Source organism: Macrobrachium rosenbergii, chromosome 48 (genome assembly GCF_040412425.1).
Source record: "Macrobrachium rosenbergii isolate ZJJX-2024 chromosome 48, ASM4041242v1, whole genome shotgun sequence".
In the NCBI taxonomy this organism is placed as follows: Eukaryota; Metazoa; Arthropoda; class Malacostraca; order Decapoda; family Palaemonidae; genus Macrobrachium; species Macrobrachium rosenbergii.
The window spans coordinates 57827048-57849547 of NC_089788.1; the positions used below are offsets into that span (position 1 = coordinate 57827048).

General features: G+C 37.6%; 1 protein-coding gene across 30 annotated transcripts in view; it reads left to right on the forward strand.

Moving 5' to 3' along the window:
* The window catches only part of tim (timeless), a 510805-nt gene that overhangs the window by 459763 nt on the left and 28542 nt on the right, over window positions 1–22500 (forward strand). For 26 of the 30 annotated variants that reach the window (XM_067091829.1, XM_067091841.1, XM_067091825.1 and 23 more), the window contains 3 exons: window positions 705–839; window positions 17532–17732; window positions 19445–19538. In XM_067091829.1, coding sequence (XP_066947930.1) covers window positions 705–839; window positions 17532–17732; window positions 19445–19538 — 430 coding nt within the window. The remainder of the gene's footprint in view (window positions 1–704; window positions 840–17531; window positions 17733–19444; window positions 19539–22500) is intronic. The other 4 variants (XR_010850869.1, XR_010850868.1, XR_010850866.1 and 1 more) reach the window with 1 other exon arrangement.

Below are 22500 nucleotides of genomic sequence, written 5' to 3' on the forward strand. Positions count from 1 at the left end.
TATACACCTGTACTGTATAATGTCAAATGATGTATTTAGACATTTAGTTAATAAACAAATAGGTTTATATGGATATTTATATTTTATATTGTGTATTTTTTAGATGTTATGCAATTGTTACAACCAAATATAATACCTATTTTTTTTGGAAGTATCTTAAGATTGAGACCTCTGTGCCAAGCCTTCAGAACAAAACTGCACATATAAATTCTATCTTCATGGAAATCAATTTAAAAGCTTTAGAAACTTTTTTGATTGTTGTTGATTGCTGTTTCCTAGTGATTCCATGTGCTGTTGGTTTAGTGTTACTCTTTTAAAATTATATTTGGATGACTAGTTTCAGTGAAAATTAAGCAACAATTGTTTTGAAAGCTTGCTGAAAAGAAACCATTTAGCTAGTTATTTACTGTTACACACCTAGTTCATGAGTCTTCTAAAGCTTCAAGGTTGACTAGTACTCAAATTACTCACACTGAGATGACATTTACACATTGGGGAATGATTTGCCTATGATATTGTGGTGTATGCCTTTCAACTATGGAACTGAGTTTTGCGAGATTATGGCACAGGTAGTATCACAGGAACAAGGCTAAATTTGGTGATAGTTAGCACAGCAAGAGGTAAGCTATGTCTTTAGCTCCAGAATGAATGGTAATGATTTTGAAAGGATATTGGTAATTTATATGTATTTTTGTAATCCTTAGATAAGTTGAAGGAGGAAGGGTACAGTAATCATATACAGTACCTTCAGCTCCAGCTTCTGGAGGCATGCTATTCTAAACTGAAGATCGTCGGACCAGACATCCCAAAACCTGAGCCTGTGGCTTTCCACTTTTCTTGTGAGTACTTGAATTATTCCTTTTCAGATATGAGTATATAGATTATCAGCCAAGCATGCCCGGACATAAAGAGAACAACAGAGGATATTGCGATGGGAAAATCCTGTGTATGCACATCGATTCCCTACTCATATCTGATGTGGAATCAACAGCATCAGTGGAAGAAAATTTGATTTATTATTTTATGTTGATGTATTATAATCGTATACTGTTAGGCAACTTAAATAGATGGTTGCAAGTAAATCTCATTTGAGTTGAGAGAATCAGATAATCATATTTTTAAATGCTGTAGGGGACCCCAGAAATAATTTTTTTTAAGCGATAACGATGCTATATTAGCATTGAAACTTGAAAACTAAACACAAAGTATCCATTACATGGAGTTTTTTTAAATGTCACTGTGGTGTCATTCTTGTAAGGTAAGTTATTCACATTGCTAGAAAAAGGCCATGTGCATTTCTAGTATTTGGACGGCTAATGTCCATGTAAAGATAAATATAAGTTCAAAAAGGTTTTGTCATTAGAACTGAAAGTTTTTTTTAGTAATGTTGCCCCACTGCAAATTAACAGTTGAAAATAAGCTATACAGTACTTGCAATTCTGTGTTAACATTTGTGCATCTTAGCTTTATTTAATAAATGCAGATTTGTTCGTGGTAGAACTTAACCCTTAATGGACAGACATTATCATATGAGCATCTATAACAGGTTTTGAGTGATGGATGGGCTAACTCATATGAGTATTAATATTACACGCCATACAATTTGGATGAATTTAGCGGGAAAGATGTTCATAGCACTTCAATGGTCCATAAATGAATTATGGCAACTGAGTAGCGCAGCACAGGATGGGGGGATCAGCATGCGTTGAGACTTGATGGGGGAATGTGTTGTCCGTCTCCATGCCATGACATCTTTTTATTTATTTTGCTCATAAATATACCCAGGGATTGCTGTTGGTTTTAGTTCGTATCTTTTATGATAGTGTGTCAGGTATAATTGTAATTTTGTAAAGAAAAGTGCAAAAAAATATTAGAAAAACATGTATCTCACAAAAAAAAGTAACTGCATCTCCCCATCTTAGTAAATCTTGTAAGTATTTTACAACAAATATACTCAGAATTTGTTACTGGTTTTAGTTCTTATCTGTTATGTTATTGTGTGAGCTGTAATTATAATTTTACAAAATAAAATAAATTATTAGAAAAAACATGTATAACTTGGTAAAATTAGCATATTTTTACAAGTGTCATGTAAAAGAGGCCCCACTCAGGGTTGTAAGTAGTCACTTCCAACTTCCTGTGGAAGGTAGGGAAAAATTTTTAGAATTTTTTTTTCTAATGCCATGTGCATATGCATATCTTCCTCTTTCCATTCTGGGGGTGTGCTTGATATATATTTAACCTGTCCCTTAAAGGTTAAGTAATGTAGTGACAGTTAGGATGAGTAGGTATAAGGGGTGAATGGTGCATTTAGTGTTGAATCACAAGTTCACATTCTCTTTACTATAGTTGTGGGAACTATAATCAGCATCATCGTTAACACTTTTGCATTTGGTTTCCCCTCAACACTTTTGCATTTGGTTTCCCCTTTTGAGGTGATGAAGTCCCTACTGCATACAGTAGTTTTTTTTTTTTTTTGTTTGCTAATGGTTTGTTCTTATGGCAGCTCATTCTTCATCTTTCTTCTCTAATACATTTTGGGAAAAAAATCACCAATGCCATATACATTTCAGTTATGAGTATTTCCCGTTGGTTAAATTCCAAACAAGTTATTACATTCACCCCTGAATCTTTTACACATCTTCCTGACCACTTTCCACACTGGGCTATTTTTGTTGCTTTCATTTTGGTCACCTTCAGTAAAGTTTTGCTTTAATTGATCTTTAATCATCTCTTGAATTTTACACTTTTATTAGTTATCCAATTACAGTTTCTGAGATTTTTCATCTGATTTTGCTATTAACACTAGGGCATCTGTGCATAACTTCCCAGTGGCCTTTCTCTCTTTATTTCTTTTCAGTTGGTATTTGATGGACACCAACATTATCTTATATTTTCCAGATATAACACCCAGAGTCTTTAATTTTCATTTTTGTAATGACCATCCAATTACAGTACTTTAAAAATGGTAACTTTTATTTATGAATGTTAGAAAATATAAGGGGTGGTAATGTTTCAATGATTGTACCCCTCCTTTGACATGCAACATTTACCTCCAGCCTCATTAAGTTGGACTTTCATTTACCACTTAAGATTGAATCACTTTGCTATTTTATATAAGATTTTTCTGCTAGACCATCCTCCTCTTTGCTATTTTTCAACCAAATCATAGCACCCATTTAATAAGTATATAATTTTTTATTGTCTGTTCTTATATGTACCCTTAGTTTTAATTAGTAGAAGGTGCTTATGTCTTGGAATATGACAATCATTTAAAATACTGAATCCTATATAGAAATTGTTGTTATAGTACAGGTTTACCATTTCACTTATAATTCTAAAAACAGAAATTTTTGTGGAGGGAAGTATCTATGTACAGAAGTCAAACCATATATTTATAATAATGATTTTAATAAAACATGTTTTGCATACTGTAACTAATTATAGTATACTGCATGTATTATTATTATATTACAGGATATAAACATTGCATTTGTGGGCCACTTGAATTCTGGCAATGTTTACATTATCAAAATTTCAGCTTATTGAGTACTATCAACATCCTCATTGCCATTACAGTAGTTGCTAGGTGAAACACACCAGTAATTCAGATACATTGTTCTTGTAGATTACCAAAGCTGGGTTTTAAAAATGCAAATTTACTTCATTTGTAAAAGCAGTACATTTCAAAGGAAGTAAAGGTGTGTGATTTTGGCAGTTTCTGATATCACTTGTGCCTATTCCAAAATGCATTGCAACCTGCACATTATTTGTTTTATTCAGCTGCAGCTATAATCTGTGGTTTAAATTATTTTAATGGTGTTCTTTCTTGAAACCTTCAAACCTCAACTGCATGAAGGATGAATAAAAATATATTTTATTGTTACTAATGGAAGTCACCATTGCAACAGCAGTTACAGCAAATAATGTTGGCAGAGAGCTGTTTCTCAACTCGGTTTTTTATTTTAGTACTTGCTGTTATTTATACATCTCTTTTGCATGAATACTTAATTGTTCTCAGTTATAAGAAATAGTAATTACATACTAATTACAGGGTAATTATTAAAGCCACAAGCTTGGTAAGCCTGGTTGACTGTACGATGATTTGCATTTAGTGTACTGAACTTTAGAGTCTGAGCTTATTACAGTACTTAGTCAAAAAGCTTACTTAAATGTAATTTGCATTATCAGTGGAATCTACCAAAACTGAGACCGGCATAGGAAGTCTAGCTTAGTATAATCTATTGAAATGAAATTTGTACATTAAGCATAGCCTCTTGCAATCTGCCAAAATTGCAACTTGCACAATAAATATTTATGATGAAACTCATTTTTTTGTGACAAAATTTCGAGGGTCGCATATGAGATTAGATGGTACATGTGTGTGTAGGTTAATTATACTGTAGTTCTTTTGATGCTGTGTATTTTCATAGTTTTACAAAATGTTTTTGTTGGAAATAAAATGTGTTTATATGGAGCAAGATTCAGTTCTGAAATCTGAAAAAATCCAAAAACTGAAACACAGCTGGCCCCCAAGGTTTCAGATAAGGGATTATTAACCAGTGGTAATTATCACTGTTGTAGGTATCATTTACGACACTATGATGAAACAAGTCATAAATAAATTAATATCCTTGTAAAGTGTGGAAGTTTTTCTTTATGAGAAGCAGTTTTTTATTGAAAGATTATGAACAAAGATGAGAAGTCAGATTCAGAGATTAAAGACCCACTGATCATGCATGGTGACTCCTGTAATATCACACAAGTAATATTTTCAGGCACTGGTTGCTGAGTAAGGTACTGTGCTTTTATTGAATTCAACAGTTTACTGTACCTATATACTGTATGCATTTCATGAGTTTTATGAAGTGCAGGGCTGGCACCTCAGTTTTAAGTTCAATTATGTTTTTTAATTATTGAAAAATCTTTCACTTTTTATTGCTCCCCATTTTGTTCGCTGTTTTATACAAATGCAATAAGATCCTAAGTTTATAACTTTTTATATTCTTTCAGAATTATATGTTTAAGCGTAAGTAATTTCTTGTATTGCCATATTTCTTATTGTTTTCCACATCATAATCATTATTTTTTAAGTATAATTCTCAGACATTATATCAGAGGCTTACCTTATACTAAATTGGAAGTAAAGTCCCAGGGAATAGAATTTATGGCATGAAGGATTAGTTAACTCCCTGGTGAGAACCTGGAATGAAATGTTGGATAATACATAAGTATCTGGAAGTTATCACTAGACATATCATAATGTAGAAATAAAAGCAATACAGTAGTCTGAGACTGTTTACCTGGGTTTAGCCTGCATTAGGCACTCACAGCATTCCTTAACAGTGGATGATGTCCACTTAATATTGACTTAATTTGGACCCAAGGGACTTGCAGTGCCCTTCATTCTTCAAGTGAATAAATTGGCATAAGATAGGATGGACAGGATCCTGCACCTAAAAGCTGTCAGTTGTGTGATAGAGACTGATTAAACAAAATAAAGATAATGCAACATATATACACGTCTGCAGATTTTCATAAGATGGACAGGATCCTGCATCTAAAAACTGTCAGTGAAAGGATAAAGACTGAGTAAATAAAATAAAAAATAATTCACCATTGATACAAGTCTGCAAATATTCATAAGATAAGATGGATGGGATCCTGTCAATTATGGGATGAGGACTGATTAATTAAAGTATACATAAGGAATAGATGTAACATAGAAATTTTGGTATCCTCATAAGCTAATAGATATATTTTGCCAAACATCTACTACTTTTCAGGACTAAGGGTGTAATTAGTGGCACTCAGTCAAATAGCTTCTGGAAAAAGAGCAGTAATTTAAGAGACAAGATTGGAGTTCAAGGAAATAGCGAACCACTGTTGTGGCCCATAGTTTAAAATATAACAAGCATTTTGCTCAAGAGAGAAGGGTAAATAAAGGCTTTGTGAAGTAGAGATGGTGCAACATTCGGACCAAAAGGAAGAAAGGGAGATGCTCATGTTTTAAGAACTCCTCTTTGGTATATTGCATGCAAAATTAAGAAATCCTCCAGATGATAAATTGTACCCCCATGTATTAAGAATGCTCTTAAGTATGTTGCACTAAAAATTAAGAGATCCTCAGGTGATACAATGCATCCTCACACCTGTCCAACATTTTAGAGAATGTATTCCCACACCTGTCCAACATTTGAAAGAATGTACAGTATCCCACACCTGACCAACATTTGAAAGAATACAATTACATTCATGGGACCCATGCTTCTATAATTTTTTTGTCTTGGAATAGATTAAAAAAAATCTAGGTCATACATTTTTTAATACCAGACTTAACCCTAGATGACTGCTTTGAACTAACTGCCATCTGATTAGAGGACACTGAAACAGGCTTAGTAGAATTTCCCAAAGTGGTGAGCAAGTCTTAAGTGGGTTAATCAGATGAGGTTTAAGAAATCTTGGAATGATTTTATAACACAAAGTTTTTTGCAAGTTGGCTGGAATGATTTTAGGACAAAAGGGTTTTTTCTTGTAGATGAGCTGGCATAGAACCTCAGATCTGAGAGCACAGTGAGTGTCCCTTATCCAGTGAAGTCTTTGTTAAAATGCATGATCTAAACAATGTGCTCTGTGATGGTTATAGGAGCAAGGAGACAGTCCAGTTAGTCAGGCATTACATACACACACTCTCCTCATGTCAGAATTTTTAGTATCATATTAAACTGCCTTTAAAAGTTTCCAGGACCTTATGAAACTAGGAGCCCTGTGAAGTTTGAAGGAAAGTCAAGTCAAAAAAGTTTAAATTAATAAGTGAGAACTCCTTGATGATTATGAAGGACAGCCAGGGTCAATTATTTACATGTCTTTGTAATAGTTAATCAGTGAAAAACTTGTTTAAACTCCAAAATTATCATGGCAATGCAGTACGGTAGTTCTGTTAATTTTGTCAAGTGAACAGATAACAATCTGATTCTGCATTAGTCTCTAATAATCGATGGTCAGTTGTGGTATAATTGAGATATTAGAGCCTTTTAAAAGTTTTATACCTTATCACATCATGGAAGTCACTTCCATCATGTTAGGTTTTGGCTTTGACTCTTAAACAAAGTAGCCCTTGAACATGTTACTAAAACAATTTTTAACACTGAAACCAAAATAAGATTTGGGTCTGGGGGGTGGCTACTCTCTCACCCAATACCAGCCTTAAAGAAAAACAAAACCATTACACTATGATGTGGATTAAAGGCAAGATATCATGGATCGCTCATATTCACTAAAATTTTCATGTTTAAAATTAAGATCTTATTTTTGTAACATCAAGGTTAGTCACTTCACTAAATAACATGATACATCAGCTTACTGTAATCAAGTGGCTGAAAAAATTGAGATCTCTGGTGGCTATTTTCTTTGGCAGAAAGAGATCAAAAGAGGGTTCCAGAGCATTACAGCCTCAACAGTGAAGGGTAAAAGAAGTACAGTAAACTGAACCAAGTTTACAAAGTAACTAAAGTGACTGCCTTCCTTGAAAAGATGTTATGGAAATATTTAGAAAATAAGAATGAAACAGTGAAACAAAGTATACGGTGTATTGGAAGGAAGCAAAAGACAAGTGCATCAGAAAAGTGATCATGTGAATGATGAGGTAGATTTGGGGAGATGAACTTGGTTAATATAAATTACAATGCTTGAAATTTGCAGAAAGAGCAATCAGTGAAAAGATGAAACATCATGTTATGGTGGAAGGATTGGCATTAAATGTGGCAGAACAATTTCACTACCATGGGGACACAAATGCTAGTTAAGCATGTATTTAGGGAGCAACAAGAAAAAATAGGAGTATTAGCAAAGGCATATTTGTTCACAAAACAAATGTTAAAGATTTTGAAGATGTAGCTCCAACATGTCTCAGGATTCATGGCTGGGGTTTGGAAGATCACATTACATATGAGGAAGTTGTTGAAAGATGTGGTAGTGGTATCTCAGAGTGGGAAACAATGAGATAAACTGGGCATGTGATAAGGGGTGAAGAGCAGTTAGCTAGGAAAGGAGCAGATATGGAAGTAATTTTACTAGATGAAGACCAGTAAGACTGCCAACAAAAATATCAATCCTGGAAAAAAGGTGCAGATGAAGACCTGTACCAGGAAGGAATTCAAGCCAAAAGTGCCTTCCAGATACAGTATTAGAAATTAAATGGAAATTTTGTAAATTTTTTCTGTTTTGTTGCTACACAACATCAGATTAAAAGCATGAAAGAACACATTTCATGCCTCTCCCTGTAAAGGCAAAATGTGGCATAAAAATGATGATGATGAAGAATTAAGAAAGATTGTGCTTCACTAGACACTAGGTTTTTAGTGTTGGAGCTGCTTAAACAAATGTTCAAAAGTATTCTAACAATTGATTACTGCATATTATTATATATTCAGAAGATGAAACTTATTTGGAACAAGCCCACAGAGGCCATTGACTTGAAATTCAAGCTTCCAAAGAATATGGTGTTCATTAGGAAGAAGTACGAGGGGGTAAAGGGAAGTACAAAAAGAAGAGATCTCACCTATTAAAAAATGATTCTTATAAGACTAACTGGATGATAGTTGTATAGCTAAAATGGCAGCTGAAAACTTAGATAATATGACATGGCAAATCTTGAAGGCTTTTTGTATTAGGATTCTGGTATATTTTTCTCAGTTAACTGTATTCTCTGCAACTTACATTTTAAGTTTTCTTTTAAATACAGAACTTGAGGTTAACTGCATAGAAGCATTATCATTAAGATTCTTATGAAGGGATCCCATCAAAGGCAACCTATGCTGTCATTAACACTGACTGTTACAGTATTGCATTTTGTCAGAATCAGAGACCACACTTTCCTTGTAATTCCATGTGAAGTTTAAAATGAATTAACAATGTTTAAGAGTATGTTCGCAAAGAAGGAGGGCTAATTATAATTTTTAACAATGTCCTGAACCTGAAAAATAATTGCAGCAGAAACCCTTTCATGACAGAAATATTTCTTTAGACAAAATCCAGGAAGTTATGGGAGAGTTAAAACATTTTTTAGGAAAGGAATGATGTACTGGTAGACTTTGAATATCTACATCTACCCATTACTACAACAGTGGGTGTAGGAAAAAATCTCTTTAAAGGAAGCTGTTAGAAAGGGCACTTGATCCGTACCTCGGGTGAAGCCTTCCTTTTTGGTAAGGATTATGAGAGGTACCAGTCAATTGGGTATAATCACCATATTATTCATGGATGTTATTTCTTTCTCTGACAACTTTGTGGACATTTCAACTACACCTCTTGGGTAGAAAAGTTAAACTTTAATTTAAGATGTAATATCCTTTAGTAAAACAAAAGTGAATGACTCTAGCAGACTAATCTCTGCTGGTATTTCTTTTTTATTTATACCTTGTGCAAGATGTCTATAAAGCAGTTTTTGGGTTTCATGGAATACTGTACTTGTAACATTCTTGATGCTGGTTAGTTAGGTACTTTATTTCCTTCCTCCAGGAGATTTATTTGTAACACATTTAAATTTCATTCTCCAGTGAAGCTCAGTGGTCAGAATCTTCTAAAATAATGTTTGAGATAATGTACTTGGTTTGAGGATCAACTAGTTTTTGAGGGGAACAACCACCGTGTCCCTTGTCATCAAAGTTCAGTTCAGGTCCCTGTGCATATTGTTTTTAATGTAATGTTCACCCATTCTTCAGTAACTTATATATAACAAATTAAAATGTAACAGGTTGCAACTGGTCATTCACTTGAAATCCAAAGAACCACAAGGGAGTTAATTATAGGAAACAGTGTTGATGGATATTGTCAATTTTGTGGTTGCTATGGCATTATAACTGTAGTCATTATTTCCAAGATGCTGGATAACATCTCTTGCCAGACCTTGCTCTCTATTCTGGGTCTCTTGACTGTTGCTTTTTATATCAGTGGTATAAGATGTTTTCCAGATACTGTACCTGTTTATATGTAACTGATACCTCACATTTAACTAGCTAATTATCCGCCAAATACCATAGGTTACAAGGGACACTATTTTCAACACTCGTGTGACATCTCAGCATATAGTCCCTCATAAATTTTGGCAAGTGCATACTGTACAGTCTGTTATGCTTGTCATGTATTTCATGAAGCCTTGAAATTTGTTGTTTTGAATGGTTACTGAAAACTATAGAGAATATACTTTCCAGATTTGAATGTCTTGTTTTAATACATTTATTCAAGACTGCTTTTTGAGATTAAACTTTAGGTATTGAATGGAGAGTGCGTTCCTCAGGAGAAATTTATATCATATACAGTAATATAGTACACTAGTCTAATTTTTCACTCATTTACTAGTTTGTTGTTTATTTTTGGATACTTTGTGTACACTGAGGATTAGACAATTAGTATCTTATATACTGTATACTTTTATTGCTTTGTATAGAAATGCAGTGTTTAATTGTTCATACACAGAACAAACCTTTGGTCTTAACATAAGGAAAAAATTCTCTAGTGCCAGCTAGAGTCCGGTTAAAAAAAGTTACAAGGAAATTGGTGGCATGAGGAGATGGACAAGATGGCGGTAGTTAGGACCCCTCTGAGAAGGGTAGCATCAGTTTTTCTCTGACCGCCTCCTAAAATAGTGTTTTTTGCCCTCTCCTAAAAGCTGGTTCTTTTGCCACTTCCTACCTGCATTTGCCATTGGATTTTGCTAATCCCTTTTGTTTTTTGTGGGATTAGTGTGATTTTGTGCTTTTGCCTACTCCTAACTGAGTAGGCAATCCCACAACCTTCCAAAACCCATTAAACTCCAGAGAAAATGCTGTGATGTTGACAACGACCCTTGTTCCCGATTCCAGCCTTCTTTAACGAAAGACCCTCATTATACTTGTCCTAGATTTAGATCTAATGTCTGCAGCATGAGTAGCCCTTGCCCTGAATGTGTTGATTGGCCTCCTGAGCAATGGAAGAGTTTTGATAAGAAGAGGAGATATAGAAGGAAGTCTGCACCGCCATCTTGGGAAGGTTCCCTCACCTCTATGGTGACATCCACGTCTTTTCTTCTTGTCCTACCTCTTCCTTACCAAAATCTTCTCACGCTGCTGCTTCTTCCCTTGAAGATTTTACTCCCTCTCATTCTTCTAATGCTTTGGCGTTGGAAGATTTGATTGAGGGTGGAGATCTTGTAATTGGTGTGGATGCCCCTTCTCTCGCTGGGGGGAGGTTTAAATACACACACCCCCCTGGAGGGTAGAAGCTTCTCTCCCTTGTACTGTGTTTTCTGGTGGTGATGTGCAGATGTCAGAGTGTTGGTACTCCTTAGGCCTCCCAACCCTTTCCGTCCTCTTGTCCCATTGTTTATCCACCCGCAATCCAGTTCCGTCCACCATGATAGTTTCCCAGTCTACTGTCTCAGTGACATCATCTCATCTCACTTTTCCTACAGCTTCTGTCTCGTTAGCCTCCTCTCAGCTGTCTACAACACTTGCTGCTTCCCACCCTGTGACATCATCTGTGTCCTTACCATCGGCTGCACCAACTGCTCCTGACTCCCTTGTCCAATGAGTTTGTGATAGGGTTGAAGGTATCTTCATGAAGATGTTTGGTCAAATGGGGGGCTAAAGAATCCAAGAAGAGACATCGTAGATCTTCCTCTTTGTCATCTTCATCAACCTCCTCATCATCTTCATCTTCTGCTCCATCAGTTCCCATCGGACATTGGGGAAAAAGGGACTTTGGAGCTTCTCCATGTAAGAAGATTCAAGAATCTTCCTCAGGTTCTTGTTCTTCTTCTCCTGTGGCTGTTTTTCGCTCGTCTAAGCGCATATATGCTAAACCAGTTTGTGCTTCTACCCTTGATGACTCCCAGACCCGTTCTTCTGTCAAGGAACATACGTGTTCCTTTGACTGTTTCCATTGCTCCCTGACCAGTAGGTGACATTAGAACTGTCAACTCTTCAGGTCCTGCCAAGTTCAAGTGTTCCACAAGTCTGTAGAAAAGATGCCAAGGCCTACATCAAGAAATCTAAACCACTATATCCCTCTCCTCGGAGGTCTCCATCAACATTTGTACAAGTCTCACGTACTGATAGTCTAGGAAGATCATACGACTTCCCTCGTACATCTCCAATTCATCATTCCTAATCACGTTCTCCTGGGAGGTTCCGTGTTCAGCATTCTCACTCTTGTGTGTGGGATCCTGATTCATGCTCTCGTTCACACTGACGCGATCGCGCGACATGTAAGAGTCGCTCACACGTAGGTGATTGTAACTCACGCTCCAGTTTGCACGGACGTGTCCATTGCATGTTACCCCAATCTGCATGACCTAATAAGAAATCATGTCCTACATCCTCTTTCGAGCAGCGTTCCCATGCAAACATCTATGACAGAGATACACGTTCTCGTTCACACGAGTCCTGTCTTAATGTCACAGGAGTTCTTCACGGTATCATAACATGTCAAGACGTTCGCCATTTCATGAGAATTCTTGTTCCCACTCCCAAAGGCATGACAGAAATCAAGATCCGACTACTGTGGCTCTGAAGATTTACAGGCTCCCAAGAGTGTCTTAGGCCCTGAAAGAGCCTATGCTCAGGTTATAAATCAAGATGTTCTATGTGTACCTGAATTATGCGATTGACCAGATCGTGACTCCAGAGGTCAGGAATTAGAGGACGCAGACCATCAAGAGTTCTTGTCTTCCTATGCTGAGGTGTTCGATTCGATTTGTGGTTGCAATGACCTGACTCAAGAGCCTGTAGCAAATACTGCAGATTTTTCTTCAGGTATTGAAGCATTCCTAGGTCTTAAGAAGGCAGCAAAGACACCCCTAGGATTGCCATGCTCCAAACTAGGCAGAGAAATTCTTAAGCAAGTGAATTCCCTTACATCAGGCTGGGATAACTCCTTACGATCCAATAGATCATTCAAATTACTGCCTCCACCTCTGCCTCAGCATGAACGTTTTTATGTCACTGCAGTGGATGTGTTATAGCAAAGACAAGTCGACCCAGACCTAGTTCAATTAGGAACAGGGATATCTTTGGACCAAGTCAGGGCAAAGGGTACCTCCTTTACGTTTCAAGAATCAGCAACACTGAAAGCAACTGCTTCATCAGCCTTTCAGTCTGTTTCTTGGTTAGACCTTTGGTCAACAGCAGTGGCAAAGATCGCCTCCACATCCCTGGCCAAATCTTCAGATGGCACAGCCTTCCTTAGGTTATTACAATCTGGGGGTAAAATCATGTACCCGTCCCATCTAGTGGCTAATATGTGGGCCAACTGGCTGCTTAAAAGAAGAGACTCTGCCCTCTCCAAATTTTTTAAATTCATCAGTACCAATTCAGTGTTAGCCTTAAGAAACGGGGATATTTTATCTTCTATATCTCTGTTTCCAAAAGACCAGCTAGACCTCACAGTAGATAGATGTAGAGCTGATAATAACAGGTTGGTTCATCAAGCTGTCACCAAATCATCTGTTTTCTCATTGGCTAGTACATCCAAATCAAAACCACACACTTCCTCCTACGTTGCACCTAAGAAGACTCAAGTTACAACATCTCAACTTAGGGCTCGTCAACCTTCTCCTTCCACTTCCAAGAAAACTTCTCAGCAGCGTCCCTTTCAGCCCTGCTCTTCCAGGCCTGGGAGAGGAGGCAGAGGTAGAGCCAGAGGAGGAAGACAGAAGGGAGAGTTCCCTCCCCACTAGTTGTAATCTGTGGGCTACTTAGCTGCAGTTCGGGCGCAGACCTGGGCAGTAGATGTTCTTCGGGTGGGATATCTACTCCCCTTCGAGTTTCTTCCCCCCCCCCCCTTCTCCGAGTGTCCATGTTACCAATCAACTTACTCTCTAGAGTCGGCGAAACATCTGGCTCTTCAAAGAAAGGTGAAGAAAATTATGAAAAAAGGAGCCATGGAGATAGTGAAGGGCAACTCTTCAGGATTTTACAGCCGTATCTTTCTAGTTCCTAAGAACACAGGCTATTGGAGACCGGTTATAGACTTGTTGACCCTCAACCTATTCATCAGAAAGACACAGTTCAGAATGGAAACTCCTCGAACACTCCAAGCCATCAGGAAGAATGAGTTCATGCTAACGATAGACTTGAAGGATCCTCATTTCCAAATTCCAATTCATCAATCTTCCTGGAAGTATCTTTGCTTCAGTCTTGGGAGAGATAGTTTATCAGTTCAAGGTCCTATGCTTCGGTCTCTCAACCGCCCCACAAGTCATCACCAGTCTTCACAATGGTCTTGACATGGCACACTCAAGGAATTTGGATCCTAAGATACCTCGACGACTGGCTGGTTCTAGTGGATTCTTGGGTAAAGTTGACACAACACAGGGAGAAACTTCTTCAATTTTGTCATGGCTTAGACATTGTGATGAATTTGGAAAATTCAAACTTCTCTCCAAGTCAAAGAATACTCTACCTAGGGATGGTGATAGACAAGACAGTAGCAAGAGTATTTCCTTCAGAGCAACGAATAGAGAAGTTCAGGAACCATGCCCATCTATTCCTTTCCAAGAAGAAGCAACCTGCTCGTCAGTGGCAGGTCATTCTAGGATTCCTTTCGTCTGTAGAGAAGTTAGTTCCTCTCGGTTGAATACACATTCAGTCTCTCCAATGGAGACTGAAGGAGTTTTGGCCCCCCGGCAAAGGATCCTCCATTGTTTCAAGTTCCATTATCAGAAGTGAGAGAAGACTCTCCTCCCTCAGAGATTCTCCTGTTCTCAGATGCCTCACATGAGGGCTGGGGAGCACACTTGGAAGACCTACTAACATCAGGAGTGCAGGATCACCAAGACAAGCAACTCCATATCAACAATCTGGAGTTGAGAGCAGCCTTCTAGCACTTCAGGAATTTCAAGAAAGGGTGACAAGACACTGTGTGATACTAATGTCTGACAACACTACAGTGGTAGCTTATGTCAACAAATGGGGGCTAGTGTCACATCATCTTTAAGACTTGACAGTACAGCTGCACCAGTGGGTGGTTTCTCACTCAGTACCTGTAGCTCTTTCAGCCAGATACATCCCAGGTAAGAAGAATTTGGTAGTGGACAAGCTAAGTTGACAGGGGTCAGGTTCTGGGAACGAGTGGTCGCTCCATCAAGAGGTGGTGGAAAAGCTTTTTCTTTTGTGGGGAAGGCCATCAATAGACTGTTCACAATGAGACACAACAGAAAACTAGAGGTTTTTTGTTTGATCGTTACAGATCACTGGGCAGTGGTGGAGGACACCCTTCAAAATCCCTGGGACAATCTGGACGTTTATTCCTTTCCTCCCTTTTTCTCATCAGTCAAGTCATCAACAGAGTGATGATTTCCCAGAACCACAGAATGACCCTTGTAGCTCCCTTGTGGCCACACTCAGAAACACCAAGAGAGATTCCTCCTTGGCACAACCTTCTGTGTCAACCACACATCGAGAGCTTTCACCAGTTGGTCGGGTCCCTGTCTCTTCACAGCTGGAGACTATCCAGTATCTCTTGCAAGCGAGAGGCTTTTCTTGCAGAGCAGCAGCAGAGATGTCAGGCTACCTCAGGAAGCATTCTACAGCCAAGTACCAGGGAAAGTGGGCCGTCTACTGTGATTGGTGTCGTTAACGGGGTCTCTCTCCAGTCAGAACTACTATTCAACAAGTAGTAGATTTCTTCATTTTCCTTTGTAGGGAGAAACTTCTTTCAGTATCAGCAATCAAGGGATACAGAGCTGCCCTAGGCTTAGTTCTACATCTCAAAGACAAGAATTTATCTTCATGGGAGATTTCTGTGCTTCTCAAGAGTTTCAAGCAGTTTTGCTCGCCGAGAGACCTTAAACCTTGAAGTTGGGACCTAACATTGGTGCTCAGCAGTTTGACACATTGTCCATATGAACCCTTAAGAGCCTCTTCAGATAGGAATTTAACTCTCAAGACGGTTTTCCTTTTTGCCTTAGCATCTTCCAAGAGAGTAAGCGAACTACATGGTCTATCCTTTAATGTTAAGCACGAGAGGTTGGGGGTCAATAGCCTTCGAATTTGTCCCAGATTTCATGGCTAAGACCCAAAATCCCTCAGTTCAGGATGACAGACTTGAGGCATTCTTCATCCCCTCTCTTACAGATTTTGTTGGTAATGACTCTCTGAAAAGGACTCTACACCTTAGACTGGGTTGTACAGGCTGGATCAAGAAAGAAGTTCAAGAATACTGTCTCCTTTTGGCTTCAAGAAGTAATAGACAAGCCTACTCTACTTCAAATCCAGAAGCTCCAGTGCATGTAAAGCACATGATGTCAGGGGACTAGGACCTTTCATCGTGTTCAAAAAGAGCCTGTCAGTTCAAAGGATCTTAAAGGCTGGTATATGGCTATGCCCAACCACCTTCACATCTTTCTGTCTGTGGGACGTTGCTCACAAGTCCTTGAACACTTTTTCCTTGGGTCCGGTGGTGGCTGCTCAACAAGTCATGTAGCTCACCCAGTGCCCCTAGTGGGACAATTTGTATCTAAGATGACTGGTTTTGAAAGTCAGAATGAATGGTTTGACTGGTCTTCTCAATTTTCTTCTCTACTGGCAGGCAGTGGAGAGAAATTTAATCCATCATGCGCTGGAACTGGTCAGATACAGGTGAGTGTTGCGTTCCTTTCCATTAGTTTTACCTGATTGTTCATACACAGTATAAACTACTTTGGAAGCAAGTCCCTTCCTCTCTCTTACAAGGGGGAGAGAGGAAATTATGAGAAACAAGGCTGGTGGCTAGCACAGTTTTGTTGTCTCCGACAGTTAGTTCTTTTATCTCTACATAAGACACAATGTAACAGGAGTTCCATTTTGTCTCTTAACTCGGATGTCTGGCTGACAAGTAATCCCAACTTTACAGCTCAGAGGCTTACGACTCCTTCCTATACCCATCTTTGGCTGGGAAGTGAGACAAGGTGAGCTTTCTGTATCCTCCCACCAAGACGAAGTCTTCCTTATATTAAGACCACAGGTTTTTACTGTGTATGAACAAATGTCAAATTTTAAATCAATTTATATTTTTCATAACTAACAAACCTGCAGTCTTAACACATACTGCCCACCTCAAACCAACCCCTCATATTTTACTGGGGTCAGAGAAAACTGATGCTACCCTTCAGAGATGGGTTGTAGGAGGTCGGCTCCTCCTCCTACCTACTGCCATCTTGTCAACCTCCCGATGCCACCAATTTCCTGGACTCCAGCTGGCACTAGAGAATTTTTTCCATATGTTAAGACTGCAGGTTTGTTAGTTATGAAAAATACAAAAGATTTTAAAATTTGTCAGTTTTGGTTGGGGTCCCCTGTAAAATGTTTTGAAAGGAAATATCTAAATTTAGAATGGAGTGTTTTATGCATATATCTCAATCACAACAGAAGTTTTAATTCTGAAGGTGTAATTGTAAGTAGATAGGTGCTGTAACATAAAGGGCAGAAAGGAAATAAAACTATTTTTAAGGTCTAGAGAGCATGTTTTTTATGTAAAAGTTCCAAAAGTTGCATCTCTAAATTTATTTATTGCAGTATCCAATCAGTCCATTCCACTGATTCCATGGACTGTTGAACAAGAGGAAGTCTTCAATATTGCAAAGTTTCGCCAATTGCTTGGCACATTAGGTTTCCATTTGCCATCAGATACAGGCAAAGTATATCCAAGAATACCTCATTTCTGGTGTCCAGAAGTTCTATTTATGGTAGCCAAGAAACTGGGACCCATCGCCTCAAGTAAGCTATGATTTAATGCATGATCTTGACTTTCCTGTTTTTAATAAAGGTATATCCATTCTTAGAACAATGAAGCACAAAGATTATACCTGTATATTAAGTTTTTTTTTGTATTCTGCAAGAATATATTTTATTTTTAAGTGAAAATCCCTTAAATATTTAATAAGACTTTCCCTGTGAAGACTTTGCTGATTTAGTTATCGAAACCTTGGCTGAGAATACAGTACAGTATATAAATAAGATTTTCCATTCTTAAAACTTTTCACACTCCTCATGTGATGTAATTTGTATGTTTCAAATCACTATTTTTTTCAGTGGAAGCTTTTAGAATGGAAGTTGGAGTATTTATTCTCAGTTGTGTAGCAATGAAATTGTTAGTTGTACTGTTTATGACCTATTTAATCTCTAGGTCATGTTATCAGTGAACAGATTATTTACAGTCTTAGTGTACTATCTAGACATATAAATCCCTTTTCTTCTTTTGTAACTAAGTATTTTATGCATGCTGAAGTCAGGCTTACTGTACTGAATTTAGATAAATTACCATTAGTAGATAACTTGTGCATGTCACATTTCATTTTGCCATACTTTTGATAGTGCTTATTCTTGTGAGATTACGTGTAACCCTAGTTTGCTAAATTGAATTTAAATTTTTTTGCCTTTGGCAGTCCAAAGTGTGCTCATATATCACCTGTGGCTGCCCTTATCTTTTCCGTTTATCAGATACAGGCATTCTGTATCACGTTCCCAGATTTAGTTTAAGAAACCGGAAGATTTTCACAAGTAAGTGATTTTTTCAGTATAAATGTTATGAATCGAAGTAGCAAAGTTCAGAATTGAAATTTCAGTAAGTTTATAGTTATTAAAATTGCCAGTAAAAATGGCTATTATTGACAGGGAATTTGAGTGCAGGTTGTTAGTGTGCAAGAATTACTTGAAAACTTTTCATTAAAGTGTATGAATGCAACAGTAAATGTTACTCTCTTTTTAGTGAGAATGTGGATAACAATTTAAAAAACCTTTGTATTTTAAGTCTTATGTTTATTGTTAAAAGCAGGGACATAAATAAGCCACTTTTCATAATTCATCATTTTCATGCTAAAATTTGATCAAGAACTACAGTATATTATTTATCCTGTTTCTCAAAATTTGTAAACATTCCTTGTGTCCTAACAAAAACAGACATGGTAAAGTGAAAATGTAATATGGTTTAAAGTACTATAATGGTCATTTTTTTATGTAAGGAGAAAGAGGATGTCTATTGCTTCCCCTGACTGATGCAGGCACATACACTACTGTCACCTTTTCTTCACTTTTGCCTGCAGTTTTGGATGCTTACCTATAATGCATAATGATTGGGAGAAGCCTACTTTGTACCTTTTGGTTTTATCTTTGGGATTTATTATTATAGCTTATATCCTAAATAATTTATAATATTTTGTTATCTCATGCTTGAATAATGATTTATCTCAACTAAGTTTGCTTTTGCATTTAGCTCAGTTTTGTTACTACAAAATTATGCTCATTTGTGTGCTTACTGTATGCTGTATACAGTATACACTTTTGTTAGGACAGGAATGATTTTGATAATCCTCTTAATTTTTTCCTCTCCACTGTGAATTAGTGTTCCTTTAAGGCATGTTATATACTCTCACCTTCCTATTTTGACACTAGACTGAAAACTGCTCCTTTATGTGTCATGTATGTTGCAGGTAACTTGAGGGTGTCTGTGGAACAGATGCAGGACATGTTGCAGAAGATGAGAGCTTTGTCACTCACAGGTTCCCTCAGAACCCATGGCAATCAGTAAGTCAGCCATGATACAGTGGTGGATCTCAATTGACTTAAGCCACCCATATTTTTCCTTGGAGTTATGTCAACTTTTCTTTTTGTATTTGTGTTATTTAAAAGAATATTGGAAATTTTGGGTATGTCTTAATAATTTGTCTTTATCTGATACATTCTTCTTTAGCCACCACTAGTCATAAACATTTACAGGCAGTCCCCTGTTTACGGCGGGGATTCCGTTCCCGGCAGCGTGCCGTGAGCCAAAAATCACAGTAAACCAAAACATCGTAATTAAATAAATAGCATTTGCAGCGCCGTTACGGTGCTGAAAGCGCCATAAACCCAGGTTACAGCACCATAAACTGGGTAATGGCTCCGAAAAATCAGCACTGTGAGCCAAGTGCTGTAAAGTCAGAATGCAGTAAACTGAGACAGCCGTAACCCGGGGACTGCCTGTATATACATTCTGGAAACTGATATCACATAGACACAAAATAGTTTATCATTGATAAGTTATTTACGTTCAAGCGTGAAGAGTAAATTGGCTCTTGTAAAAAGTGTTAGTCAAGTATCCATCTTAATTTGTGAAAAATCTCATATACATTAATACTTCCCCTGTGTATGCTAGTTAACTGAAGTTTTTTATATAGTCCTTTTATCCAATTTCTAATGGAAAATGCTTAAACCCATTCGTATTGTTGTAATTTGACATCTTTTGTATAATTGAGAAAGTTTGCTGATTGTCAAAGCTTTGTAAATAAGATTGAGCATATTAAATACTTATAAATAATTTTCATTTGTAAGAATAAAATCATGCTGAGATGAATTCTCTTTTTTTCTATTGTAAAGTACATAAACAAAAGCATCTTGACATCAAGACCTCCCAGATCTATGAATTTCAGTAGTCATAAACATAACATTTTGTGGGTCTAGTACCTTGTAGAATTTTGCCATAAAATTCTTGACTGCATTTAGTACTTGAAATCATTAGTGCCACACACCGAATGTCAAGCTTAGGGCAGTTAATCTCCTTTTTTCATAACTCAGATCATAACTCAGAAGTGTTGAAAGAATTTGTGTGTATAAATGTTGGTGGAATGCTTTTGGAAATGGTTTCTTTTGCTAACACTTCAGGATAGTGCTGTATCCCGGAACACTACTGATATCTAGAAGATAACATGACAAATTATGTTGGAAGAATTTGTATGTAATGGAAAAATGTTTTATTCTTAACTGGTTATTCTACTTTTTATATCTTTGGTTACTTGAAAATGTAGTGCTTTTGCATTTTTTAACATAAACAGTCAGATTTACAAAATACATAAATTTTTATTTGAATTGGCATGATTCAGGACCTATACACAAGCTGTCTTTTTCACTACATGAAAGGTCAGAGTTTTTACCTAAATCTATATTGTCCTAGATATCAGAATTGTTCAGTGATGTTGATGTTTATCCCTTTGTGTCTCAAGATTGAACATTTCATTTATTTTAAAAATGTGTGAAGAGCTTTACCAGAAAGAGACCCAGAAGCATCACTCTTCAAATGTCTCCCATATTTGCCATCAGTACTACACTTTACACACAAGAATCTGGAAAGAGACACTCTTGAATTTTAAATTTATTAAAATAGTGCCTCCACTTTTTATATTTTGATGACTGAATAGTAAGGGTACTACAGTTTATCAATTTTTGCATAATGTTTTTAATCTTTTCTCCCTCATAGCCCTATTTCATGTACTGTAGGTTTTCATTAGTTTCTTGAATATTTTAGAATAAGAGTGGGAAGTAGTAATTGTTCCTATGGGGATACAAACACTACGCCTTTCATGTATGGAGTATCATTCCTGCGCATGCGCTGGACCAGCCACTTACTGACCAAACAAGGGTGGTAGCAAGGTGGAGATGGGGGAGAGGGGATTTACATTATCACTCAACTGACTGTACCCATTGTTCTTCTGGCCATGATATAGTTCCAACTTGTTTCTCACATTCTGTATTTTCTCCAAGTGCTGGCTATTCTTTTGTGTGATTTTTTGTCCTTTCATGAATTATACCTTCACAGTGCTGGCGTATGTTACCGATGTTGTTTTGTGCCTAGAAGTATTAGTTTTTTTGGGGGGCTTTAGTGCTTGTTGGTTCTTTATCTCAACAGCAGACAGGACCAAGGTCATTGTGAAGGTCGTGGTCAACCGTGTAGTCATTTTATGTCACCTTTGGCAGTAGTTCTGCACTCAGTGTGTATTTCTTGCAGGGCAAAGAGTGCTCTCTTGATTCCCCCCGCAGTGAATGTGTTGAATGGCCTAATCCACAATGGTAGCATCATGGGAAGGGGAGGGGGAATCCTAAAAAGGATGTTTCTTCTAGCATAGACCCCAAGTTGAGTCCTTCCAGAACATTCTCTCCCCCCCTTTTCCCAGTGCTGCTTCTGCAGTTTTTTAAACCAACTGCAGCTTCACCAGATGAGAAAGAGATAAAACAACTAAAATCCAAACAGCATCTGAGGAAGATCTGACTTTCATAAGGCCTTCTCTTTCAACGTTTATATAGAGTCCTTGGCTGAGCAAGGGTGAGCATTAGTCCAGTCTCCCCACCGCATCTACCCCCCAGGAGTTACCACCATTTATACATACCTCCAGGGAAGGCAGAAGTGGTGGTGGCTATTAAGAGAGAAGATTCACAAGTTACCCTCATCTTTTGAGCAGCCACCTTCAGGGTTTCAAAACTTTAGCTCATACCAAGACTACCATAACATCTACACAAGGAAGACCTTGCAAATAAAGTCGAGACAAGACCCCTGCTTCATCTACCTCTACAAAGAGCTTGGACACCTCTCAGCCCTTTCATTCCTCCTTCCCTAGTCAGCCTGAAAGAGGATGTGGGGGCAAGATGAGAGTGGGTTCCCAGTGAGAGTGGACCTCCCCACCCACTGCCACAGGTAGGGGTGCCTCTCAAATCATTGGGCAGTGTGGCAACAACA